This window comes from Alnus glutinosa, chromosome 5 (assembly GCF_958979055.1).
Source record: "Alnus glutinosa chromosome 5, dhAlnGlut1.1, whole genome shotgun sequence".
Lineage (NCBI taxonomy): Eukaryota > Viridiplantae > Streptophyta > Magnoliopsida > Fagales > Betulaceae > Alnus > Alnus glutinosa.
Genome location: NC_084890.1, coordinates 6065781 through 6090704, shown reverse-complemented (window position 1 = coordinate 6090704; position 24924 = coordinate 6065781). Strand labels below are relative to the sequence as shown.

Here is a 24924-nt window from a genome sequence, read left to right as displayed (position 1 = left end):
GAGAAAGTGATATTTGAAACAATTTGGGTTAGCCGTCAGATTTATGTAAATTACATTTGAAGGACGATCCAACGGTGTAGGTGATTTTATGTTAGTTAAGAATTTTAATAATAAATTAAATTTGTGAAATTTAATAGAGACCACTTTTTTTTTCTTTTTTTTTTTTCCTGAAAGCTAGGAAAAAATAAATAACAAAGGTCTACGAAATTATGTTGATTTGTGAATAAAATATTATATAGTTGACAGCTCAACGATTCTTCTATTTTGAGTAAATGGAAAAAAATCTTATCTGGCTGAAACCAGAAAATATAGAAAATGTCTTTGTCTAATCTCTATATATACACTAGCTAGGCCAGTCGAAAAGCTCCATCGTTTTTCATCCTCCATTACCGTTGGAAGAGTTATAGCTAGCTTCCTTTGGTTTCTTCTTCCTCAGGCTCTAGTTGTCTCATACGTTAGACATCAGAGTCTCTTTAGTAGTTCTCTCTTTCCAAAGTTGACGTGAAAAACCGGCGAGAATGCCTGCCGTTGGAGGAATTCCGGTGGGGCCCGGTAGGGAGTACCCCGGAAACCTCACTCCCTATGTGACTGTAACATGTATTGTTGCGGCCATGGGGGGTTTAATTTTCGGCTACGATATTGGAATTTCTGGTAAAGAGCCAAATCTTGATGAAATGTTTGATTTTTTTTTTTTTTTTTGAGTGTACGTTGGTGACGATTTTTGATGTGTTCTTTTGGTTTTTGATAGGTGGGGTCACATCCATGGACCCGTTCTTGAAAAAGTTCTTCCCGGCGGTGTACCGGAAGAAGCATGCGGCGCAATCCAACAACCAGTACTGCCAATATGACAGTGAGACCCTGACCATGTTCACGTCGTCGCTGTATTTGGCTGCTCTCATCTCATCGATCGGGGCGTCCACTGTGACACGTAAATTCGGACGAAAGTTGTCCATGCTGTTCGGAGGTGTGCTCTTCTTCGCCGGTGCTATCCTCAATGGCTTTGCCCAAGCGGTATGGATGCTCATCGTCGGCCGAATTTTGCTCGGTTTGGGTATTGGGTTTGCCAATCAGGTATTATGTTTCTCCATTTCCTGATCTGGGATCGTATTATTTGTGGGTGTTTATTGATTTTCTTGCTGGATCAAGAATTTTCGGTTTTTGGACATCATTTGTGTTTTTGTTTTGGTTCGTTGAAAGTTGTCGGTAGAGAACAAAAAGTATGCTGTCTGAAAACAAATATGAAGCACAATGCTTTTTTTTATTCCTTTGGTTGTGAGATGCGTTCACTTTTTTGATTTGGGTATTTTTGGTTGTATTTGTCTTATATTTGTATTCTCTGGTTTGCTAAAACTCCACATTTTCTTTCAGATCTTTTATTTATTGCTTGGAATGTTGACAAAAGATTTTTTGATACCAAGTTGTTTCTGATCCGAATATGGGCTTCTCTTTGTTTGGTTGTTTGTTTGCTTTTTAGCTGCAGAGATATGGGCTTGTACTCATCTCTGCTTCTCTACTCTGTTCTGGTTTTATTTATTTTTTTGTGCTTTTGAGTTTTGTAAGAAGAATTGCACTGTTTGGTTGCTGAGAAACGTTGGAAAAGAAAAGTCGACCATGGTTTCTCCCCCTCTCCTCATATTCAAAAGGAAAAAGTGGGGTGGGAGAAGACTTTGGACTAACTGAAGTCTGAAACTTTTCCCTTGTTTTATTTACTATTATCTTCCCAAAAAGTCATATATATGTGCCCGATTTTCTTGGCAATGACATCGTCACATCACTGTTGTGCACTCTATTTCCGCCATAGTTTACTTCCACGGCGTTGAGTTGGAAATTTGCAATTTGATAGCGGATCAATTAATAAAGTAACCTATGAATTGTTTTCATGTGCATTTGTTTTCTTGCTTGATTTTCTCCTTAATAATGACGACTTGTTTTTTTCCAAAGAAGCATGACAACTTTGACATCAACATGTGGCCCGCCCGAGAATGACATGTTGTTGTTCATTTATTCCCATATAATTAACTAATTAAAATATTAGTTTAGATGTTAATTTTGGCTTCTTTTTTTTTTTTTATGTAATTACAGTCTGTGCCACTCTACCTCTCTGAGATGGCTCCTTACAAATTCAGAGGTGCTCTAAACATTGGCTTCCAATTATCAATCACAGTTGGTATCCTTATTGCCAATGTGTTGAACTACTTCTTTGCCAAGATCAAGGGTGGCTGGGGATGGCGATTGAGTTTGGGTGGGGCCATGGTCCCTGCCCTTATAATCACCATTGGATCACTAGTCCTTCCTGATACTCCCAACTCCATGATTGAGCGTGGTCAACATGATGCTGCCAAAACTCAACTAAAAAGAGTTAGAGGTGTTGATGATGTTGAGGATGAGTTCAGTGACCTTGTTGCCGCTAGTGAAGCATCACAGCTTGTGGAGCACCCTTGGAGAAACTTGTTACAAAGGAAATACAGACCCCATCTCTCCATGGCCATCCTAATTCCTTTCTTTCAGCAATTCACTGGGATCAATGTGATCATGTTCTATGCACCTGTTTTGTTTAACACCATTGGATTCGGAGATGATGCTTCCCTCATGTCAGCTGTGATTACCGGTGTTGTCAATGTTGCTGCAACCTTGGTTTCAATCTATGGTGTTGATAAGTGGGGAAGGAGGTTCCTTTTCCTTGAGGGTGGAACTCAAATGCTCGTATGCCAGGTACATCTTTGCTACTAACGCCATCCAAATTTATAATTTTTTACACAACCTGTTAATTCAACGTGAACCCAACACGTAATTAGCTGGTTAGAGTTGAAGAGTCTGACTGGTTTAATAAAAGATGATTCGAATCTGAAAAGCAAACATGAATTGCCAGCCTTACTCGCTACTACACGTGACTGTTGACTGTTGTTGATTTGATTTCTGCATGTGTGCAGATTGTTGTTGCAGTCGCAATTGCTGCTAAATTTGGAGTAAGTGGTGATCCTGGACACTTGCCCAAGTGGTATGCAATTGTTGTGGTGCTTTTCATTTGCATCTACGTTGCAGGATTTGCCTGGTCTTGGGGACCCCTCGGGTGGTTGGTGCCTAGTGAAATTTTCCCTCTGGAAATCCGATCTGCTGCTCAGAGTATAAACGTGTCCGTGAATATGATCTTCACATTTATCGTTGCTCAAGCCTTCTTACAAATGCTTTGCCACATGAAGTTCGGGTTGTTCCTCTTCTTCGCCTTCTTTGTGGTGGTGATGTCCATTTTTATCTTCTTCTTCTTGCCTGAGACAAAGAATATCCCAATTGAAGAGATGAACAAGGTATGGAAGACCCACTGGTACTGGTCCAGATTCGTCAATGATGATGATTACCCTAACGTCGAGATGTCCAAGGGATCCCAGGCTACCAAGAACGTCTGATGGGACCAAGCAAGATCTGTCTCTGTCCTCTGTATTTTTGTTTGATCTTTGTGTAGCAGTACATACACTATTGGTTATATGGTTTCAATGTGGAGGCTATATATATATGTTGGTTCTAATATCCACCACCCCACCTTCCCCCCCCCCCCCCCCCCCCCCCCCCCCAAAAAAAAAAAAAAAAAAAAAGAAAAATTTACCAGTGTTCTATGCTTTATTTCAAGGGAAATTCCAGTATATAGAGGACAATTCTGTTATGTCGACCCATTTGCTAAGGCTAATTTGCCTTCCATTAATAATTTGGCTTAAATTCTTTCTTTATTATTCTGTGGATCGGAGAATGCCAGTTTGTATGTGATAAAGAAGGATTTGTTGGCACTTCCAAGACTTTAGACAAGAAGCATCCCCTTCCCTAATTGCCGGCAATTTGACTAAATTATTGAATTGGTTTCAAAATGATATTATGTGATATAATAGGTTGGACTTTTTTAGTTCATGCATCTCTAGCCAAATAATTTGATGCAATTGAGTATACATCCTTATTGGAGATTCCACCGTTTTCTCTCTCTCTCTCTCTCTCTCTCTCTCTCTTCTTCTAGAGTTCTAGATCTATAATTCTCTTGTAACTTATGAGCAGTAAACAAAATTGACTTCCATAAATAAATATTGGGTAAACTTTTCACTGATCTATTAAATTAATATATATTATTAACAAGATTATCAGAGCATGTGATTTTCAAAATATTTTAACACCTTTTTCAGTGAACTGAATAGGATATGAGTACAAATAGAGCCGGCTCAATATGTAGGCCACTTAGGCCATTGCTTAAAGCCCTCAAATGGGGAGAAATAATATTTCTCAATGAAAATTGTGAGTGCATCTTATCTCTCCTCGTGTAGGAGTTTCGTAGCCGTAAGAGATTTAATATAAAGGGTTAATAACAATAGGTTTATTTGTATTCTCTCTCTGACAATTTTTATTTTTATTTTTGAATGCGTATGGGAGATTTAGAGTTTATAACAATGGAACCAAATAAAAGCTTAATTAATAATTTTACATTTCATAAAATGAGAAGAATTGGTTTTCTCTAAAAAAAATTATAATATAGAAACTTAAATAAATATTATTTAAATACTTTTAAAAATATCTTACTTAAAATTACCACTTAAGCAGCCAAATTTATGAAGCCAATCCTTGATACAACAGTAGCCAAATCCATATGTTTTACGGAGTTCAGTAATTTTAGTACGAGGACATTGGTGTTGAGTCCATGGACCATAAACACCTGTCTCTTTACCAAGTTTTGATTAAGTTCACACTTCTTCAAGAAATAAGGTCAAACGCCTCTCCTAATTTCGCACAAGATATCGCTTTGGTCGGTTAAGATAGGGTAATTTTGGGTGAGATTAAGATAACTGTCTCTTCTTGGTCGGTTGCTGGTCTGAATGCAGTTAATACAGCTTATAGTTGCCGGTTTTGTGTCTGTCATTAAATAGTTACATGATTTGGATCCAATCCTTTATTAGCAAGTTAAGCTGCCTCAAGCTTGAGGAGGTTGTGCACAATAATGATGTGTTTAGATTTGCAGTTTTGAATCGTGTGGTCTAAAAAATATCGAATTTAAAATGTTATTTTTAAAAATACAGTTAAGTATTTGATAAATTTGTGATTTGACATTTTAAAATTATAATTTAGTATATAAAATTATGTGTTTTAAAAAAAAGAAATATATACCCTTTTATTTACAGTTTAAAAATGTAGACTGTTCTACGGTGTTAAATTGCAATTTTTTTTTTCCATGATTTTAACGTGCGAAATCTCAAGACCAAACATACTCGAAGTGTCAAATTTTCTTCCCAAGTCAAAACTAAATTCTTGATCTAGTTTTTTGGTTTTTTTTTTTTAAAAAAATAAAAATTTTAATATCCACCTCTTATTTAGAAAGGGGTAGGATAGCCTTAAATAATTGATAGTTGGACTACTGATGAGTGATGACTATTATTTTGTTTCACATTTGTCAAAAAAGTGTTTAATGTTAAATTACCACTAATTTTAAAAGCTTAAGCTGATAGGTGAAACTCAACACGTGAAATATTTAATTGAAATGTGAGATAATGAAAAAATATGGTTCGAATTTAGAACCTCTGCTCTGATATTATATTAAATTATCACTTATCTCAAAAGCTTAAACCGATTAAAAAAAGATAAATTTAATCATTTAATCATACTTTAACATAAAATCGGTTTCCAAAATTTTGAAGCGTTCTTGGTACAAATAGAGAAACAGATAATAGATGCTTTGGGTCAACTGTTCTACAAGTTCCAACTTTTGTGCTCTTCGAGATAAGCTAAAACATTTCAGCTAAGTCTTTCACCAATATAATGTTAATCCACTCATTTTAGAGGCTTAAGTTAAAAAAATAAAATTATTTCATTAGTATTTCAACACTCTCCTCAAACTCAAACTCTTTCTTAATAAATGAGATTCAATATATACATTAAATATTTAATTTCAATAAATAATTCTCCACATATAGAATATTTCATGATTAATGCTATATGCCACATTTTTATTTTACAATTATTCTACAAAGTTGATATGGAATAAAAACGTAATTTTTAGCATTAATCATAAACAAATGCCAATCGAATAAACCAAGTTTACTTATACCATGTTAAATAACAATTTATTTTAAATAAGAAATTTAATATTTTGACATATAATAATTAATAAAATTGGATAATGGTGCGCGTTGTATCCTTAATTAGTGTAAACCACTTGCCTGGAAATTGTAGGGAAGGTTCCCTGAAAAAGGAAGACTTAATCCACAACCAAACGAACATTTGTAACATTCACAGCCTTTTTTACAAGTGGGAATCAAATTTTCACATGCTTTGAGTGAAGCATTTTCTTTTAACGTAATAATGAGAATGTAGGACCTTTCGGTAACAAGCGTAATGATGAATGGAGCCGAAAATGCCTTAGTAGATTTTGGTCACGGCCTTGCACTGAAGCAAAGGAGAATCTCATGACTACACCTTTTATTCATTTTGGTGCACTTTTGCCTCTCCTAAGTTCCTAACCGATATCTTTTTGGATAAGACACAGAATTCTCTCTCTCTCTCTCTCTCTCTCTCTCTCTCTCTCTCTCTCGTGAATTGGTGTTAAAGAACTTTGGTACCAAATGCTATTCTCCTTCTTTTTTTTTTTCTTCCTTAAAAAAAATAAAATAAAAAAAATTGTTCCTTCATATCCATGTATAAGCCTTTTGTGGGAAGGGATGTCGTTGCACTAGTGCAGACAATAAATTTTGATACGACTTACGAATCTAACACAAACTCAACGTAAAATTAACATATTATGATTAAGGGGTTTGAATAGTTTAATTAAATTAATTGGATTAGGGTTAACATATATAGTCTTATATACATACTTCAACATGACCCGAACTGATCAACACGCAAAAATAAGAGTTGACAATATTTGATATAGCCCACGAATCCGACACGACCCCAACACGAATTTATTGAGTTGGGATTGAAAGATCTGACCTGTTTAATTAAATATGTTAGATTATAATTGACTTATATAATTTTAAATTCATACTTCGACACGCGAACACGAATTGTCATTCTTTTCTTATACTCGCTGGTTGGCATAGATGCAGCCAACCTTATCCTTTTTATGTAAGGAGGGAATCATATTAAGACTTAAAGCAAAGTCCTGCCTAAAGTATGGTATCTTTCGGGGTTGATTCGAACTTTCAAGCTATCTCACATATATACGCACCAATAATTCAATAATTTTTTACCACTACACTATCAAACCTTTAGCCAATGCACAACTCTTGCTTAAATTTTAGGAGGATAATTTGGGGTGGAGAAATTTCTTCCAACTCAATTTATTAAAATAAAAAATGTATGTAATTTTTACGTGCATGCATTTTTTAAAATTTATGTGAGAATAAATGTATTTTAGACATATATCATTTTAATAAATTATTTTGAAGAATTTCCTACAACCCGTTTAAAGGAAAACTTTATTAGGTTTTAGAATGGGCTTTCCCATTTAGTCAGTTAACATTCAACTATTTACAAAAGAGAATTGGGCCTACCCTAAAAGTTCTACTCTCAAGCAATCTCCTTCAACTGGGCGCAAAGTTTTACTTGGATTTTCTAACAAACGGCCTATGGATTCAAATGGTGGTAAAGTTACATTGGCCAACTTTACTACCAAAAAAGATAAGCCCACCTAAAATTGTGAAGAATATATTAGCATTTTTCTAATAATAAAATACAGTTATTTTAGCTGTCGTATTAGACAGAAAGCTTCACTTACCTCCTAATGTTTGGCTGAAACCAGCCGTAGGTCTAAATTTATTAATTTTTTTTTTTAAAAATAATTTTTCAAAGATGGTGACCTAATATTTTAGCTTATTAAATATTGAGAATACGATTACAAAAGTGATAAAATATACGTGGGTAAGCGAAGTTTCTCTTTACTTTATTAGTAGTATATTTCCCATTTAGCTTGGGCAACAGTTTAACAGCAATATTTCAATTAGCATTACTAGAACTTTTAGTTTCAGTCTCTTCTAAAACTAATTAATGTTATATATAGTTCACATAATATTTACGTCACTTGGTAAGAAATTGTTTAAGCATTGTATAAAGACACCCAATGAATTTTCATCAATTGAGAGAGTTTTATTAATTTCATGATTTCAGACCAACAAACAATGGGGCAATTAATAGGTAAATTAATGAATAATATTGATTAAAAATAAACGTACATGGAAAGATGGTTATTCTCTTCTTATTCATGGATTTAATTATTCCCGAATACTTCGGAGAATTTGTAGTAAAGCCATTTAAACAATAGTCCCGTCAATACAAAGCCATTGACCAACGAACAGTGCACTGCAGTTGAGGTTAGGGTTGATTGCATCAAAGACATCAGTTGTCATGTTTTGTTTCTGCGTTACGCCAAGGCAAGTGTCTCCACTTTTTACACCGTAAATAGAATTACAAACCAGGGTCGGAGAACTTGGCTGCAGGAATTGAGCTGCTTATTTCAAGATCAAAAAGAAAAAAAAGATGTTAAGAAAATATTAATTAAATAATTAAATTAAAAATTTTCTATCAACTTAAGTTTTTAAGATAAATAGTAATTTAACATGTTATGAAAACAAAGGTTATGAGTTTTAACTTTGTCTCCGCCTAACTTATTCAATAAGAGTTTAATCTCACACGTGAAAGACGGTGTTAAAATATTAATTAAATAATTAAATCAACAATTTATTCTCAGTAAATTACAGTAATGGCAAATGATCATACCGTTGGACTAAAACTTACCTGGAAAAATTCGACTTTCAGCCATGGAGAAGATGAGGAGAAGAGAAAGCAACATAAAAACCAAGTTAAATATCACGGCTGTTGGGTTGGTAGCTTAGCCATGTTTTCTATTTGCTTTTTTTTTTTTCTTTCTTCTAATAGAAGCTCCTCGATCTAGTGAGTTTTGGTCTCCATTGATAGAACCTGGCCTCCTATTTATAATAGAAAATCGGTGAAAAGACCAAGAAATTAGGCAAAGTAGCAGCTGTCATATGATCGAGTTGCACACAAGAGATCGGCTTTCTAGGAACAAGAATGATTTTTGCCGCCGGATTTGATTCTCAGTTCTGCACAAAATTGGCCGGATGCACTACATGAAAGATATGGCGGATTACACAAGATAAAGAACAAGAATGTTTTGTTTTGTTTTGTGTTGTTGGTCTTTTGGGGAAAAAGTTGAGTATGATTAATATATATATGAAAGGTTCTTATGGAAAATCTTTTGACAATCAAGACCCATTGATTGAGCCTCTAAATTAATTGAGACTGCCACATGCATGAAGAAAAGGTTGTATTATTATCATTTGGAAATCTCTTTATTGCTTCTTCTTTTCACAAAATAAACGGGACGTACAGCCGTACAGTTCATTTAGCGTTCAAAATGAGTGCTTTTTTGGACTTCCCTGATGCTCCACGAACAATCTCTTCTACACTGTAAAGTACTTATTCTCTAATGTGGCAGTTGACATGTCAACTTTTCATTATAACGTTTTGTTAATCCTATTTTTGTACTAATTTTCTACAAATGTCACGTTAGAGAGAGTAAACATTTGGGAACGTAACATTTGGGGTGACACGCGGCCACCCCTTTGGGGGTGGCTGCCCAACTGGCAACTACCACTTTCCTTTTTCCAATTTTTTTTTTAAAATATTTTTTGAAGTTTTTTTTTTAAAAATTTTTAATTTTATTAAGAGTGACACGTATCCCCATCTTATTAGTGCTGACATTGCGCCTAATGAAATCTATCAAAATTTTTAACAGAATTTAACTCCAGGGAGCAATTTGAAAATAAGGCCAACTGCAGGAATCTCTAAATTAATTTTGATATGACAATGAGTGATTTGTAATTTAGACTAACCACAAGAACTAATGATGCAATTTTTCCTATATATTATTATCATTTGGAAATTTCTTTATTGTTTTTTTTTTTTTACCAAATAAACGGTACAGTTCATTTAACGTTCAAATTTGTGCTTTTCTAGACTTCTATGATGCTATACGTGCAATCTCTTCTCCACTATGAAATGTGTTGGGGAAATTATCATCCCCTAGGCAAATGGGCCTATTACCGAACCAGGGCCCAGTTGATCTTATCGACCCAACTTGACCTGCTCAATTACTAGTATTTAACAGAATCCTATAATACATTGAAGGCTATGTTTGGAAAACATGGGATAAGATACATGTTTTAAATATGCTATGAAGAGTGTCCCACTCTTCCACTCAACCTCTATCTCATCCCACTAAGGGTCCCACTCAACCATGACATGAAGGTGAAATAATGCGGTTGAGAACTATGTGCCTATATATAGGCTGCTACCCCATGTACAAGATACACTCTGATATATACTGAAAATATACTAAACTCTCAACTCTTAATACTCTCCAAAATGACCCACTGACTTAGACATCGGAGAGGGGACGTCGGGAGACCCCCCTTTGGCGCATTGTTTGTTCTTCTTTGCAGATTACAAAGAACCCAGCGAATCAAAGATTTACACGTCACTAGACTGAAAACTGTTCTAACAGTTTGACGCCGTATGTGGAAAACGACAAATCGTTTCTTGCAAAAAAAAAATAACTTCAGAATGGTGACTACGCGATCAAACAATTCTCGTCTCTAAAATCATGGCTATGATTGGCTGAACACGCCTCCTTTCCCAAATTATTCATCATCCGTGGCAAATATCTGCTGATCTGCAGTAAATTTGCACAAATCTACGTTTATACATCTCAATTCTGCATCCAATCACGCCAAATCGGTCCTGACCTTTGCTAGATATGCAGATGTACTATCATCCAGATCTACATAAATCTGAGTTCACAAACAATTGATCTGCATCCAGCTATATCGGACGTGCTTTAACACACATCAAACCAGTGTTGGACCTCACCGTATATATATGTTTGATCTTTAACTCATGCATGTTTTTCTTTGTTTTTAGAAACTGCGGCAAATGACTCTTACATGACTGGTGTGAAATCTTGGAGGTTTCTTCTATGCAGCTTTGACCATTCATATCAGCCATAGAAACTTCATAAAATATATCCACTTTTTAGGTCTTGAGTTCACGTGGAGGCTTATCACATTAAATAAGTTCGATTTGTTTCTCTAGTTGCTTTCTCTCATAATAAACGCTTGCGCCAACAAAAGTATCCTGTGAAATCTATATTACCCTCATCGAGAAGGGGACGCAAATGATTTGAGCATCAATTCGCTCCAAGCACTGGAGTTTTGTAACTGAGAAGGAGCAACACTGGTAAAGTTGACTTGAAAAGTTTCATTCGGCAATTTCCACCCGCATCAGAAGGTGACAAAGTTGAGGAAGCACCTGCTGCAATGGATGGAGTGAGGAATTCCAAAGGGAAAGCGGTGTTGCCGATGGAGGACGGAAGGCTGATAAAACCCAAGGGTGGCCATGATGGGCTCCAGCTCATCGTGGGTCATGGTGGGTTGGAAGGTTCTGAAGAAGACATATGAACCACACCCCACGTCTGAGATTTTAGATTGTGTGGAGGCTGCTAGTAGCTCTGGAAGTATTCCCGTTGGCTCCTCATAGTCACGCAAATATCCTTACAATTGCTATGCCGCACGTCTTCATCAAATATGAGATAATTCCAAACCCTCCTTTTACCCCGATACGTTGCTTTTAAAATTAAAAAAAAAATAAAAAAAAATAGATAAAAGTTTCTCTTGATTTGCGCGAACCTCACACCGAGTAATTGCTTATCGCAAGAGTTATGCTTGAATGATTCATTACTGTTTACAAGCTTTTGTCTTAGAGCAAGAGGTTGAGAGGTGGCCGCGTCTCAAATTTGCATGCTTCAAAATGATGCTTGACAGCACCGTTATTCATACAAAATTATCCCTTCGACAATGGACAAGTTAATTGGCCTTATATCTATAGATATATAGGTCATTCTCTGGGAATTTTGTACATTGAATACGTACAAAACCCACCCACTCGAGCAAATCGGCAGGACAGACCAAGATCAAATCTTCGAAAGCAAGGATTGGTGAAACTCGACCTGTTTCGGAGCAAAAAACCTCGAAAGCAAGGATCTCGAAAGCCGTCCTGGTTCGAGTACCAAATCTCTGAAACAAAGGACCAATGAAACTTGACCTCTTTCGGAGCAAAAATCCTCGAAAGCAAGGACCCGTGAAACCAGCCTGTTTCGAGTACCAAATCTCTGAAACAAAAGACCGATGAAACTTGGCTTCTTTCGGAGCAAAAACCTTGAAAACAAGGATAGGTGAAACCCGACCTGTTTCGAGTACCAAGTCTCCGAAATAAAGGACCGATGAAACTTGGCCTCTTTCGGAGCCAAAAACCTCGAAAGCAAGGATCGGTGAAACTCGACCTGTTTCGAGTACAAAGTCTTCGAAATAAAGGACCGGTGCAACTCGGCCTGTTTCGGAGCCCAAAAAAAAAAAAAAAAAAACCTCGTAATGTAAGAAATGCCAACAACCACAGTTGTTTGGAAATCAGTCTAACAACTCAGGTATGCAAACTAATCATTATTTAATATATCTATATACATTTGTTTTAACAGATTTCAGGGGTCCTGCTTTGACAAAAAATCATACGGGGAGACAACTCCTACAAAAAATCATACAAGGAGAAATTTTTCTCTAGAAATAAACCAAGCCATACATAAGGAAGTGGAGAAGCTACTGCAAGCCGGTTTCATCTGAGAGCCGAGTGGCTAGCCAATGTTGTGTTGGTAAAGAAGTCAAATGGAGACAACCCCTTTTGATCTACATGCCAGAAATTTGAGGTCCGATCCCAAGATCCGACCCATGAATCCTAAGAAAAACTCTCAGGGAACCTTATTCACTGTCAAGAAGCTTCCTACCATGAACCGTGAAAAGTAGGGTTCGGCAAAAAAAGTTGAGACAAAAAAATTTCTCGAGACGGAAATAAAATTCCGAGGCAGAAAGATTTCAAGGCTGAAAGATCCTGAGGTTGAAATTTTCCGAGACGAAAAAGTTTCCAAGTCTAGAAAAGTCTTCGAGAAAGAAAAAAAATTCCAAGTCTGAAAAAAGTCTCCGAGACAAAAAATTTTCCAAGTTTGAAATAAGTCTCCGAGACAAAATCTTTTAAGACTAAAAAAGTCTCTGAGACAAAAAAAAATTCGAAACTAAAAAAGTTTCCAATACGAAAAGTTTTCCAAGTTTGAAAAAAATTTTGAGATAAAAAATTTTCCGAGTCTGAAAAAGTCTCCGAGAAAAAGAAAAAAAAAATTCTGAGTCTAAAAAAGTTTCCAAGACGAAAAAAATTTCCGAGCCTGAGAACTTTTCCAAATCTAAACAAAATTTTAAGGCAAAAACAGGAAATTTCCCGAGACGGAAATAAAATTCCGAGACAGAAATATCCGGAGGCCGAGAGAGCCTGAGTATCCCGAACAGAAGATTATCAAATAAAAAAGATTGACGTATTGACGCAACTAGGAGATCCTCCGATTTGTCAACGGCCACTGAGGCTCCAACTGCGAACAACTTCGAGCATTCAAAATTACTACCACATGCAAAGTGAAATCTTCTACACTTAGTCTCCATTGAGATTTCAAGTACTAAAGTCACAAGAATAAGGGGGTAAAAGCTATGCTGCTTGCTAGACACTCCGACAACCATGATCTCCACAAGCGACTAACGATCAACATTCAATTCTCACTATCAACGGATAAAAATAGCCCCATTTGCAAGTACAAAAGAAGATTCCCAATGCCCGACCAGTTGGGCAAATTAGCCAATGGGAATTGGTGGGTATCTGTTGGGGAAATTACCATCCCCTAGGCAAATGAGTCTATACCCGAACTAGGGCCCAATTGATCTTGCTGGCCCAACTTGACCCGCTCAGTCACTAGGATTTAACAGAATCCTATAACACATTGAAGGCTATGTTTGGAACACATGTGATAAGATACATGATTCAAATATCCTATGAAGAGTGTCCCACTCTCCCACTCTACCTCTATCTCATCCCACTAAGGGTCCCACTCAGCCATGACATGAAGGTGAAACAATGCGGTTGAGAACTATGTGCCTATAAATAGGCTGCTACCTCATGTATAAAATACACTCTGATATATACTGAAAATATACTAAACTCTCAACTCTCTCCAAAATGACCCACTGACTTGGGCATTGGAGAAGGGATGTCGGGAGACTCCCCTCTGACGCATTGTTTGTTCTTCCTTACAGATTACGAAGACCACGTCGAATCAAAGATCTACATGTCACTAGACTGAAAACTATTCTAACAAAATTCTTAGTCTCTAATATGGCAGTTGACTTGTCAGTTTTTCATTGGTTTTTTTTTTTTTTTTTAATTCTACCTGCTTACTATTTTTCTATAACTATCACGTTAGGGAGAATAAACATTTGGGAATGTAAAAGAAAGAGTTTTGGTGTAGTACTATTTCTCTTGTTTAAAAGCAACAGCTAAGAAATGGCATGATACTTCCAGAAGCCAATACCAAATTCAATATAATTTCAAATACGAGGTGACATCACATTTTGCCATGTGTGTTGCTGTGCTTTGAGCCATTAAGTTGTTGTGCTCCTTGTCGCAGTAATTCGGCTTCAAACCCTTTCAATTTTGTGAAAGGTTCACGCTCGGTTTGATGGAGAGGATTGTCCAAACAATACAAATTACATCTATATTTTGTTTATGCTTAAAAGCCTACGTGATTTAAATAATGTGACATCTTTTATATGCGTGATAGAATTAAATCCCGACTATAAAATGGAGAGAATTCTTCTCACAGCGAATGAGATTTGTAGGAAGAAATATGCTCCTATTCTTGGCTTATTTTTCCTTGTAAACAATAATTATTACTAGTATTTAAGGAGGAAGCTAGGACTGGAACAAACAAGCTGGAACGTTTCACTTTCGAGCTCTTTCGACTTGTGGGTTTCAACTTCTCAAACTACTGATCAACGACCGGCAATGAACCTCTCAAACTACTCAACAATTAGTAGATCTCTAGGAATCAATTCGCAACTAAAACGTCATTGTTCTGGGGATCGCAAAGCGGGCTAATGTTGAATGAAGGCAATGACAACATGGTGTTCTCACGATCGTCGATCAATGCGTTTCTGTGCCTGATTGCAGCGTGTCCAACCTGATTGTAGTGGGATTATTATACAAGAGTTGTACAGAAGTTTTAATTATTTTTATTATTAATTATACATAAAGATACATGTTGATTTTTAAGGCTAGTGACATGAACTTCCATTAATTTATGGCCGGGAATTGAATGGATATATCATCTCCATCTTTAGCCATAAACAAGGTACCATCTATAATACAAAATAAAATACAGAGGACAAAAAATAAAATCGTTAAACCACATGAGTTCAAACGAATTTAACCCTTTAGAAAATGATAATTTACTTTTAATTGTTCAAAAAAAAAAAAAACATATTCATAATAAGTTCCAACTTTTGTGCTCTTCGAGATAAGATAAAACCTTTCAGCTAAGTCTTTCACCAATATAATGTTAAATCTACTCATTTTAGAGGCTTAAGTTAAAAAAATAAAATTATTTCATTAGTATTTCAACACTTTCCTCAAACTCAAACTCTTTCTTAATAAATGAGACAGACTCAATATATACATTAAATATTTAATTTCAATAAATAATTCTCCACATATAGAATATTTAATGACTAATGCTATATGCCACATTTTTATTTTACAATTATCCCACAAAGTTGACATGGAATAAAAATGTAATTTTTAGGATTGATCATAAACAAATGCCAATAGAATAAACCAAGTTTACTTATACCATGTTAAATAACAATTTATTTTAAATAAGAAATTTAATATTTTGACATATAATAATTAATAAAATTGGATAATGGTGCGCGTTGTATCCTTAATTAGTGTAAACCACTTGCCTGGAAATTGTAGGGAAGGTTCCCTGAAAAAGGAAGACTTAATCCACAACCAAACGAACATTTGTAAAACATTCACAGCTTTTTTACAAGTGGGAATCAAATTTTCACATGCCTTGAGTGAAGCATTTTCTTTTCACGTAATAATGAGAATGTAGGACCTTTCGCTAACAAGCGTAATGATGAATGGAACCGAAAATCCCAAAGGATAAATCTTCTAGGAAAAGTAGTTGTTAGTAGATTTTGGTCACGGCCTTGCACTGAAGCAAAGGAGAATCTCATGACTACACCTTTTATTCATTTTGGTGCACTTTTGCCTCTCCTAACCGATATCTTTTTTGATTAGATAGAAAATTCTCTCTCTCTCTCTCTCTCTCTCTCTCTCTCTCTCTCTCTCTCTCTCTCTCTCTCTCTCTCTCTCTCTCTCGTGAATTGGTGTTAAAGAACTTTGGTACCAAATGCTATTCTCCCCCCCCCCCCCCCTTTTTTTTTTTTTTTTTTTTTTTTCTAAAATAAAAAATTGTTCCTTCATGTATAGGTAGGGGTGTGCAAAACCCGCAATTCCCGCCCCGCCCCGCAGAGGACCGGGTTTTCAGGTTTTTTTGCGGGTTAGAGTCTTAATTTGAAAAATTTATGCGTGGCGGGGCGGGTTGCGGGTTTAACCTTTTAAAAAATGCGGGTCCCCGCCCCACCCCGCCCCGCACAAAGGAGAAAAAAAGAAAGAAGAAAATATCATGTTTCTTAGAATTTTATCTATAATTAATAGGGTTTTTAGTTTAGTTTACAAGGCTAATTCCATGGAAAATGTTCTTGTATGAAAATAGGAACGATTGAAAGATATGTGTCAACATGTCGAAGGACTAAATTTAAGGAGCTTTGAAATTATAATTTTTTTCTTTAATGAAACAGAGTTGATTTTCCTAAAAATTTGACTTTGCACTCATAAGATTCTGTGAAAAATTAATATGAATTTAATTTTTTTTATTAAAAAAATCAGTATTTTTTCGAATTTTTATTTTTTACAAAATAAAATCAAAATTACATAAATGCCACTCAAAAAACCCGCCTCGCAGTGATCCGCCCCGCACGGTTAGTCTTTATCAAGTGCGGTTTGCGGGTTGGAAATTTCCAACCCGCAAAGGTGCGGGGCGGGGCCAAAAAAGGCGGAAACCCGCACCGCCCCGTCCCATACACACCCCTATGTATAGGTATAAGCCTTTTGTGGGAAGGGATGTCCTTGCACCGGTGCTGCCAATAAATTTTGACACGACCTATGAATCTAATACAAATTCAATGTGAAATTAGTAAATTAAGGTTAAGGAGTTTGAATAGTTTAATTAAATTGGTTGGGTTAGGGTTAACATATGTAGTCTTATGCAAATACTTCATGACACGACCCGAACTCAATACGCAAAAATAAGAGTTTGCAATATTTGATATGGCCCGCAAACCTGACACAACTCCAACACAAAATTAATGAATTGAGGTTGAAAGATTTGACATTTTAATTAACTAGATCGTATTAGAGTTGACTTATATAATTTTACATTTATGCCTCAACACGTAAACACAAATTGTCATTATTTCCTTATACCATCTTAGTGGCATAGATGCAGCCAACCGTATCCTTTTTATTTATGGAGGGAATCATATTAAGACTTAAAGCAAAGTCCTGCCAAAAGTATGGTATCCTTCGGGGTTGCTTCCAACTTTCAAGCTATCTCACGTATATACGCACCAATAATTCAATAATTTTTTACCATTATACAACTTTTGCTTAAATTTTAGAACGTAAAATTGGATCGGAGAAATTTCTTTTAATTTAATTTATTAAAATAAAAAATGTTTGTAATTTTTACGTGTATGCATTTTTTTAAATTTATGTGAAAATAAATGTATTTTAGACATATATCATTTTATTATATTATGTTGGAGAATTTCTTGCAACCTGTTTAAAGGAAAACTTTATTAGGTTTTAGAATGGGCTTTACCATTTAGTCCGTTAACATTCAACTATTTACAAAAGAGAATTGGGCCTACTCTAAAGTTCTACCCTCAAGCAATCTCCTTGATCATCGCAATTCTAACAAACGGCCTATGGATTCAAATGGTGGTCAAGTTACATTGGCCTACTTTACCACCGAAAGAGATAAGCCCACCTAAAATTGTGAAGAATATATTCGTATTTTACTAATAATAAAAAACAGTTATTTTAGCCGCCATTATAATATTTATTTTATGGAAAAGCTTCACTCACCTCCTAATGTTTGGCCGAAGCCAGCCGTATGTCTAATTTCTTTTTAAAAAAATTAGTTTTTCAAAGATGGTGACCCGATATTTTAGCTTTTTAAATATTGATGATACGATTACAAAAGCGATAAAATATATGTGGTAAGCGAAGCGAAGTTTCTCTTTAATTTATTAGTAGTATATTTCGTATTTAGCTTGGGCATGCAACATATTTTTAGTATAAGTCTCTTTTACAAATTAATGTTATTTTTATTTTTTATTTTTACATGTCCACACAAGAAGGAGGAGGGGAGAGTCAAACTAGTGACCTCTGCTTCATGAGGCGTGGTCCCTATCCGATTGAGCTATCCCTTGGAGATTACAAATTAATGTTATAGTTCACATAATATTTATGCCGGTTTGTAAGAAATTGTTTAAGCATTGTATAAAGATTGATGTAGACACCCAATGAATTTTCATCAATTGAGAGAGATATATAGAGAGTTTTATTAATTTCATGATTTCAGCACCAACAAACAATGGGGCAATTAATAGGAAAATTAATGAATAATATTGATTAAAAATAAACGTACATGGAAAGATGGTTATTCTCTTCTTATTCATGGATTTAATTATTCCAGAATACTTCGGAGAATTTGTAGTAAAGCCATTTAAACAATAGTCCCGTCAATACAAAGCCATTGACCAACGAACAGTGCACTGCAGTTGAGGTTAGGGTTGATTGCATCAAAGATATCAGTTGTCATGTTTTGTTTCTGCGTTACGCCAAGGCAAGTGTCTCCACTTTTTACACCGTAAACAGAATTACAAATCAGGGTCGGAGAACTTGGCTGCAGGAATTGAGCTGCTTATTTCAAGATCAAAAAGAAAAAAAGATGTCAAGATAATATTAATTAAATAATTAAATTAACAATATTCTATCGACTTAAGTTTTTAAGATAAATAGTAATTTAACATGCTATTAAAACAAAGGTTATGGGTTCTAACTTTGTCTCCGCCTAACTTATTTAATAAGAGTTTGATCTCACACGTAAGAGAGAGTGTTAAAATTTTAATTAAATAATTAAATTAACCATTTATTATCAGTAAATTACAGTGATGGCAAATGATACCGTTGGACTAAAACTTACCTGGAAAAATTCGACTTTCAGCCACGGAGAAGATGAGGAGAAGAGAAAGCAACATAAAAACCAAGTTAAATATCACGGCTGTTGGGTTGGTAGCCTTAGCCATGTTTTCTATTTGCTTCTTCTTCTTCTTTTTTTCTTTTTTCGTCTTTCTTCTAATAGAAGCTCCTCTAGTGAGTTTTGGTCTCCATTGATAGAACCTGGCCTCCTATTTATAATAGAAAATCGGTGAAAAGACCAAGAAATTAGGCAAAGTAGCAGCTGTCATATGATCGAGTTGCACACAAGAGATCGGCTTTCTAGGAACAAGAATGATTTTTGCCGCCGGATTTGATTCTCAGTTCTGCACAAAATTGGCCGGATGCACTACATGAAAGATATGGCGGATTACACAAGATAAACAACAAGAATGTTTTGTTTTGTTTTGTTTTGTTGGTCTTTTGGGGAAAAAGTTGAGTATGATTAATATGAAAGGTTCTTAAGGAAAATCTTTTGACAATCAAGCTAGACCCATTGATTGAGCCTCTAAATTGAGACGTGCCACATGCATGAAGAAAAAGGTTGTATTATTATCATTTGGAAATCTTTTTATTGCTTCTTCTTTTCACAAAATAAACGGGACAGTTCATTTAGCGTTCAAATGTGTGCTTTTTTCTAGACTGGTTTCCTGATGCTACACGAACAATCTCTTCTAAGTGTTTATTCGATCTCTAATGTGGCAGTTGACACGTTAGCTTTTCACGATAATATTTTGTTAATTTTATCTGCTTACTATTTCTCTACAAATGTCACGTTAGAGAGAATAAACATTTGGGAACGTAACATTTGGGGGTGGCGCGCGGCCACCCCTTTGAGGTGGCTGCCCAACCGACAACTACCCATTTTCTTTTTCAAATTTTTTTAAGCTTTATTTATATATATTTTTAATATATTTATATTTTTTTTATTAAGAGTGACATGTGTCACAATCTTATTGGTACTGACGTGAAACTTAACGGAATCTGTTAAATTTTTTAACAGAATTTGAGTACTTCAGGGAGCAAATTGAAAATAAGGCCAATTACAGTAATCTCAGAATTAATTTTGATACGACAGAGAGTGATTTGTAATTTAAGCCAATTACAAGAACCAATAATGCAATTTTTCCTATATATTTGAAAATCTCTTTATTGCTTCTTTTTTCACCAAATAAACGAGACAGTTCATTTAGCGTTCAAATTTGTGTTTTTCTAGACTTCGATGATGCTACACGTGCAATCTCTTCTTCACCATGAAATGCTTATTCTCTAATGATACAGCTGACTAGTCAATTTTCCACTATAACTTCTTCTTCTTTTTAATTCCACCTGCTTACTATTTTTCTATAACTGTCACGTTAAGGAGAATAAACATTTGGGAATATAAAAGAAAGTGTTGGTGTAGTATTTATCTGGTGTAAAAGCAACAGCTAAGAAATGTCATGATACTTCCAGAAGCCAATACCAAATTCAATATAATTTCAAATACGAGGTGACATCACATTTTACCATGTGTGTTTGTTCCAATAAGAAAGTTGAATAATATTCTAATTTTTTTTTAAAAAAATAAATTATATTTTATTCAATTTTTTAAAATTTTATCTCACAAAGTCAAATATCGTAATTTACATAATAAATTAAAATAATATTCAAATTCAACACCTAAACGGACCGTAACAACATGGTCCTTGTCGCAGTAATTCGGCTTCAAACCCTTTTAATTTTGTGAAAGGGTATGCTATGAAGAGTCATGCTGGGTTTGATGGAGAGGATTGTCCAAACAATACAAATTAATTACATCTATATTTTGTTTATGCTTAAAAGCCTAGGTGATTTAAATAATGTGACATCTTTTATATGAGCGATAGTATTAAATGCTGATTATAAAATGGAGAGAATTCTTGCCACGAAGATTTGTTGGAAGAAATATACACCTATTCTTGGCTTATTTTTCCTTGTAATAATAATTATTACTAGTATTTAAGGAGGACGCCAGAAATGAAACAAACAAGCTGGGGAACGTTTCACTTTCAAGCTCTTTTGACTTGTGGGTTTCAACATCTCAAATTACTCAACGACTGGCAATAAACCTCTCAAACTACTCAACAATTAGTAGACCTCCAGGAATCAATTCGCAACCAAACCGTCGTCTCTCTGGGATCGTGAAGCGGCTAATGTTGAATGAAGGCTGGACAACATGGTGTTCTCACCATCGTTGATCAAAGTGTTTATGTTCCTGATCGCAGCGTGTCCAACCTGATTGTAGCGAGATTAAGTTATACAAGAGTTGTACAGAAGTTTTAATTATTTTTGTTATTAATTATACCCGACCTGAACTCGAGCTCAACACTGTACAAACTCGTTCGTTACTGTAGAAACTCCATCGATTAACAAGTGATACATACTTAACTCGCTTGACTAAGCTCGATTGGGGTTCGTGAGCTCGACTCGACCAACTCACCTCACAAAATAACATGTATAACAAAGTAGCCTGTTTAACAATCATCAACCATCCAACCCTATTTACACCATCATATTGACTGAATCACTTCATAAAACACATTACATTAAGGGTGTAACACATGTTGGTTTTTAAGACTAGTGACATGGACTTCTGTCAATTTTTGGACGGGAATTGAACAGAGATACTATCTTCGTTTTTAACAATAAACGAGATACCGTCTACGATACAAAATAAAACACAAAAATAAAAAAATAAAATCGTTAAACAACATGACGTCAAACGACTCAAACGAATTTAACCATTTAGAAAATATAAATTACTCTTAATTGTTCAAAAGAAAAACATATTCATAATAAATAATATGAGTTTTCACTGTTTATCTCGACGTATAGTCAGATGAGTCATAACATGATATGCGACAAAGTTATTTAATAATAACATTATTAAGAAATAGATATTGTTAGAATATAACTTAGTTGAAACACGAATATATCTTTATTTTTAAGGCATCATGCACCATAATAAAATAATATTCTACAGATGTAGTGTTCCCTAACACCCCACTTCCAAGATAATATATCATGACAATTCAACCATATATGTTTGTAGACAAAATAAGTATATACTATAAGAAATGTTTCATAAAATATTTGCTGTTAAATCATTACTTATTTTAAAAGTTTAAATTTATAAAAAATGTTTAATTTTAATTATTTAATTTATATTTTAACACTCTCTTCACATGTAAGCTCAAACTCTCTCATAATTAGTGACACCCAACACGAGAAATTTTAAATGCCACTCGACTCACGCTCGAGCGAACAAATTCCAAGTCCAAACAGAGACTTACTCGATAGTCGCTCGAGCAAGATTACGAGAATTTTAATTATAATTTAAATAAAATTTGTTGTTTAACCCATATTTTTACCCTACCTATAAATATCATACTTTGCACTATTGAGAGCAAACATGAAAACCCAGAAGAGAGAGAAAGTCTAAACCCTTTTTGAAATATTTATCTTTGAGAAATATTGGACTTTCTAAAATTTTCTTTCAAAATTTTGTTCTCAAATAATATGTCACAATTTTCTTAAATGATAGATCGATCATATGAAATTGTAACACATTATTTAGGAACCAAATTTTGAAATTACTTGTCGTCGACTGCGCTTAGATCTTTTAGTACTAGCAATTTGCACAGAGAAGAGAGAAGAAAATTTTATTAATTTCATAATTTCACACCAAGAGCAATGGCAAATGGCAATCGACCAATATCACATGATCCAATAGAAAATATTCAAACAATAAAAATAAAAATACAGGGAAAAATAATTAGTTCTGTCCATATTCACGGATTTATTTCCAAATGCTTTGAAGAATATGTAGGTCTGCCATTTGATTTAGTGCCCCGTCAGTACCCAAAGCCATTGACCAACCGAGAGTGCGTTACCGTTGAGGTTGACTCCGAGGCACTCAATTTGAAATTGTGAGCTCCGTAGACAAAATTGGAATTTTGCTGCAGGGATGGCGCTGCTAATCGAAAATGTTACCGTTATAATTGATGCAATGGTGATGGAGCGGTAAAATAAGAAAATAAAATGAAACAATTAGACAAAAAAAAAAAAAAAAACTTACGTCCAAGAATTCGACTTTCGGCCATGCAGAAGAAGATGATCGAGAGGAGAAGAGAGATCATAAAAGCCAAGTTAAGAATTCGACTTTCAGCCATGTTTTCTATTTGCTTCTCTCTTTGACTTTCCCTTCTCTGCTACTTGAAGCTCCTCTAATGGCTGTTCGTCTCCATAGAGCGCTCCTCCTATTTATAATAGAAATCCTTGAAAAGACCAAAGGAATTATCCTTAATTAGTTACAGTTGTCATCTGAGATGCACCCAAGCTAGGATGCCATCCTCAGTCCGGCTTAAAATCTGATGCGCTTCAAGAAAGACGGATTACACAAGATAATGAACAATAAAAAAAGGTTTCTTTATTGTCATTTGGAAATTTTCTCAATTAATTCGTTTTCACCAAAGATGGGACAGGACATCATTAGTGTTCAAAATTGTGCTTTTCCAAAATTCTAGCAGACTTTAAATTCTTAGCAAGGAGGTTAGCCGGATCTTCGACAGTAAGGTAGGTCTACTGCGACTTATATTTGTAACTTTTTCTAAGAACTACACTTATTTAATTCTTTCAAATTTATATCAGAATTGCAATGTTTTCTAAAATTTAAAAAAAATTTGTAATTTACCCTCACCCCTAAACTACCTAATCCAACCAAAAATAAGTAAAATGTCTATCTTACCCTTATTATTTATGTGAAAATACAATTATGCATCAGAAATGGGCCTATTAGGACTAATTTTGGATGGCCGAGGCCCATTTCCTAGGAATTACTCTTGGTTACACCAATTGTCCAATATTCCCTCATCGGACTAAGAGTCTATTTGGAGTTGCAATTTTAAAACGTGCAAATTAAATATAGAAATTTTAAAATTTACAATTTGAAAACGCTATTTTTTAAAATAGCATATAAAAATGCATCAACTTACCTACAATTTAAAAACACATTTTTCTACATTTTTAAATTGTAATTTTTTTCAAAACACATTCCCACGTAATTGATATAATTTCTGTAATTTAGTTTAAAATCGCATTTTTATTTTTGTTATATAATGTGAAATCGTAGTGACAAATGCAGTAATTAAGTTTTTATATAGTCACTGATCAGGCCTTGAGAATTTTGTTAGACAATCCCCCCCTCCATAATTTTGTTTTAAATTTTGACGGCTTCTTTCTTGAAGAGTCATATCCGGCGCATTAATATTTAATATTGTCTGTGTCTGTCAATCTTTTTGGCATGTGTTTTGCAGTGACAACACATTAAGTTGTTGTTGTGCTCTTTGGCGCAGTAATTCGGCTTCAAACCTTTTCAACTTTATGAAAGGGTATGCTAAGAACTATGAAGGGTCATGCTCGGTTTGATCAAAATGATTGTGCAAACAATACAATAAATTACATATTTATTTTGTTTATGCAAAAAACCTACGCGATTTGAATTTGAAATAACCAATCAACTTCCTTTACATCAATGGGAACTTTTGGAATCGTTCAAGAGTCGTACAATTTACGAGGTTTTTTTTT

At 34.8% G+C, this 24924-nt stretch overlaps 1 protein-coding gene and 1 long non-coding RNA gene across 2 annotated transcripts; one reads left to right on the top strand and one right to left on the bottom strand.

Annotated features, from left to right (window-relative positions):
- Positions 1-363: 363 nt before the first annotated feature.
- LOC133867797 (sugar carrier protein C) lies at positions 364-3552 on the top strand. The gene is made up of 4 exons (XM_062304554.1): positions 364-651; positions 749-1071; positions 2083-2712; positions 2931-3552. The coding sequence occupies exons 1-4, from the start codon at positions 519-521 to the stop codon at positions 3402-3404; spliced, it is 1560 nt and encodes a 519-aa protein (XP_062160538.1). The 5' UTR covers positions 364-518; the 3' UTR covers positions 3405-3552.
- A 19438-nt stretch (positions 3553-22990) lies between these two features.
- On the bottom strand, positions 22991-24381 carry LOC133869810 (uncharacterized). Its single transcript, XR_009900546.1, has 2 exons — positions 23417-24381; positions 22991-23311 (listed from the first exon to the last, which is right to left on the bottom strand). It is a non-coding gene; the product is annotated as an uncharacterized LOC133869810 (long non-coding RNA).
- Between the last annotated feature and the right edge of the window lie 543 nt (positions 24382-24924).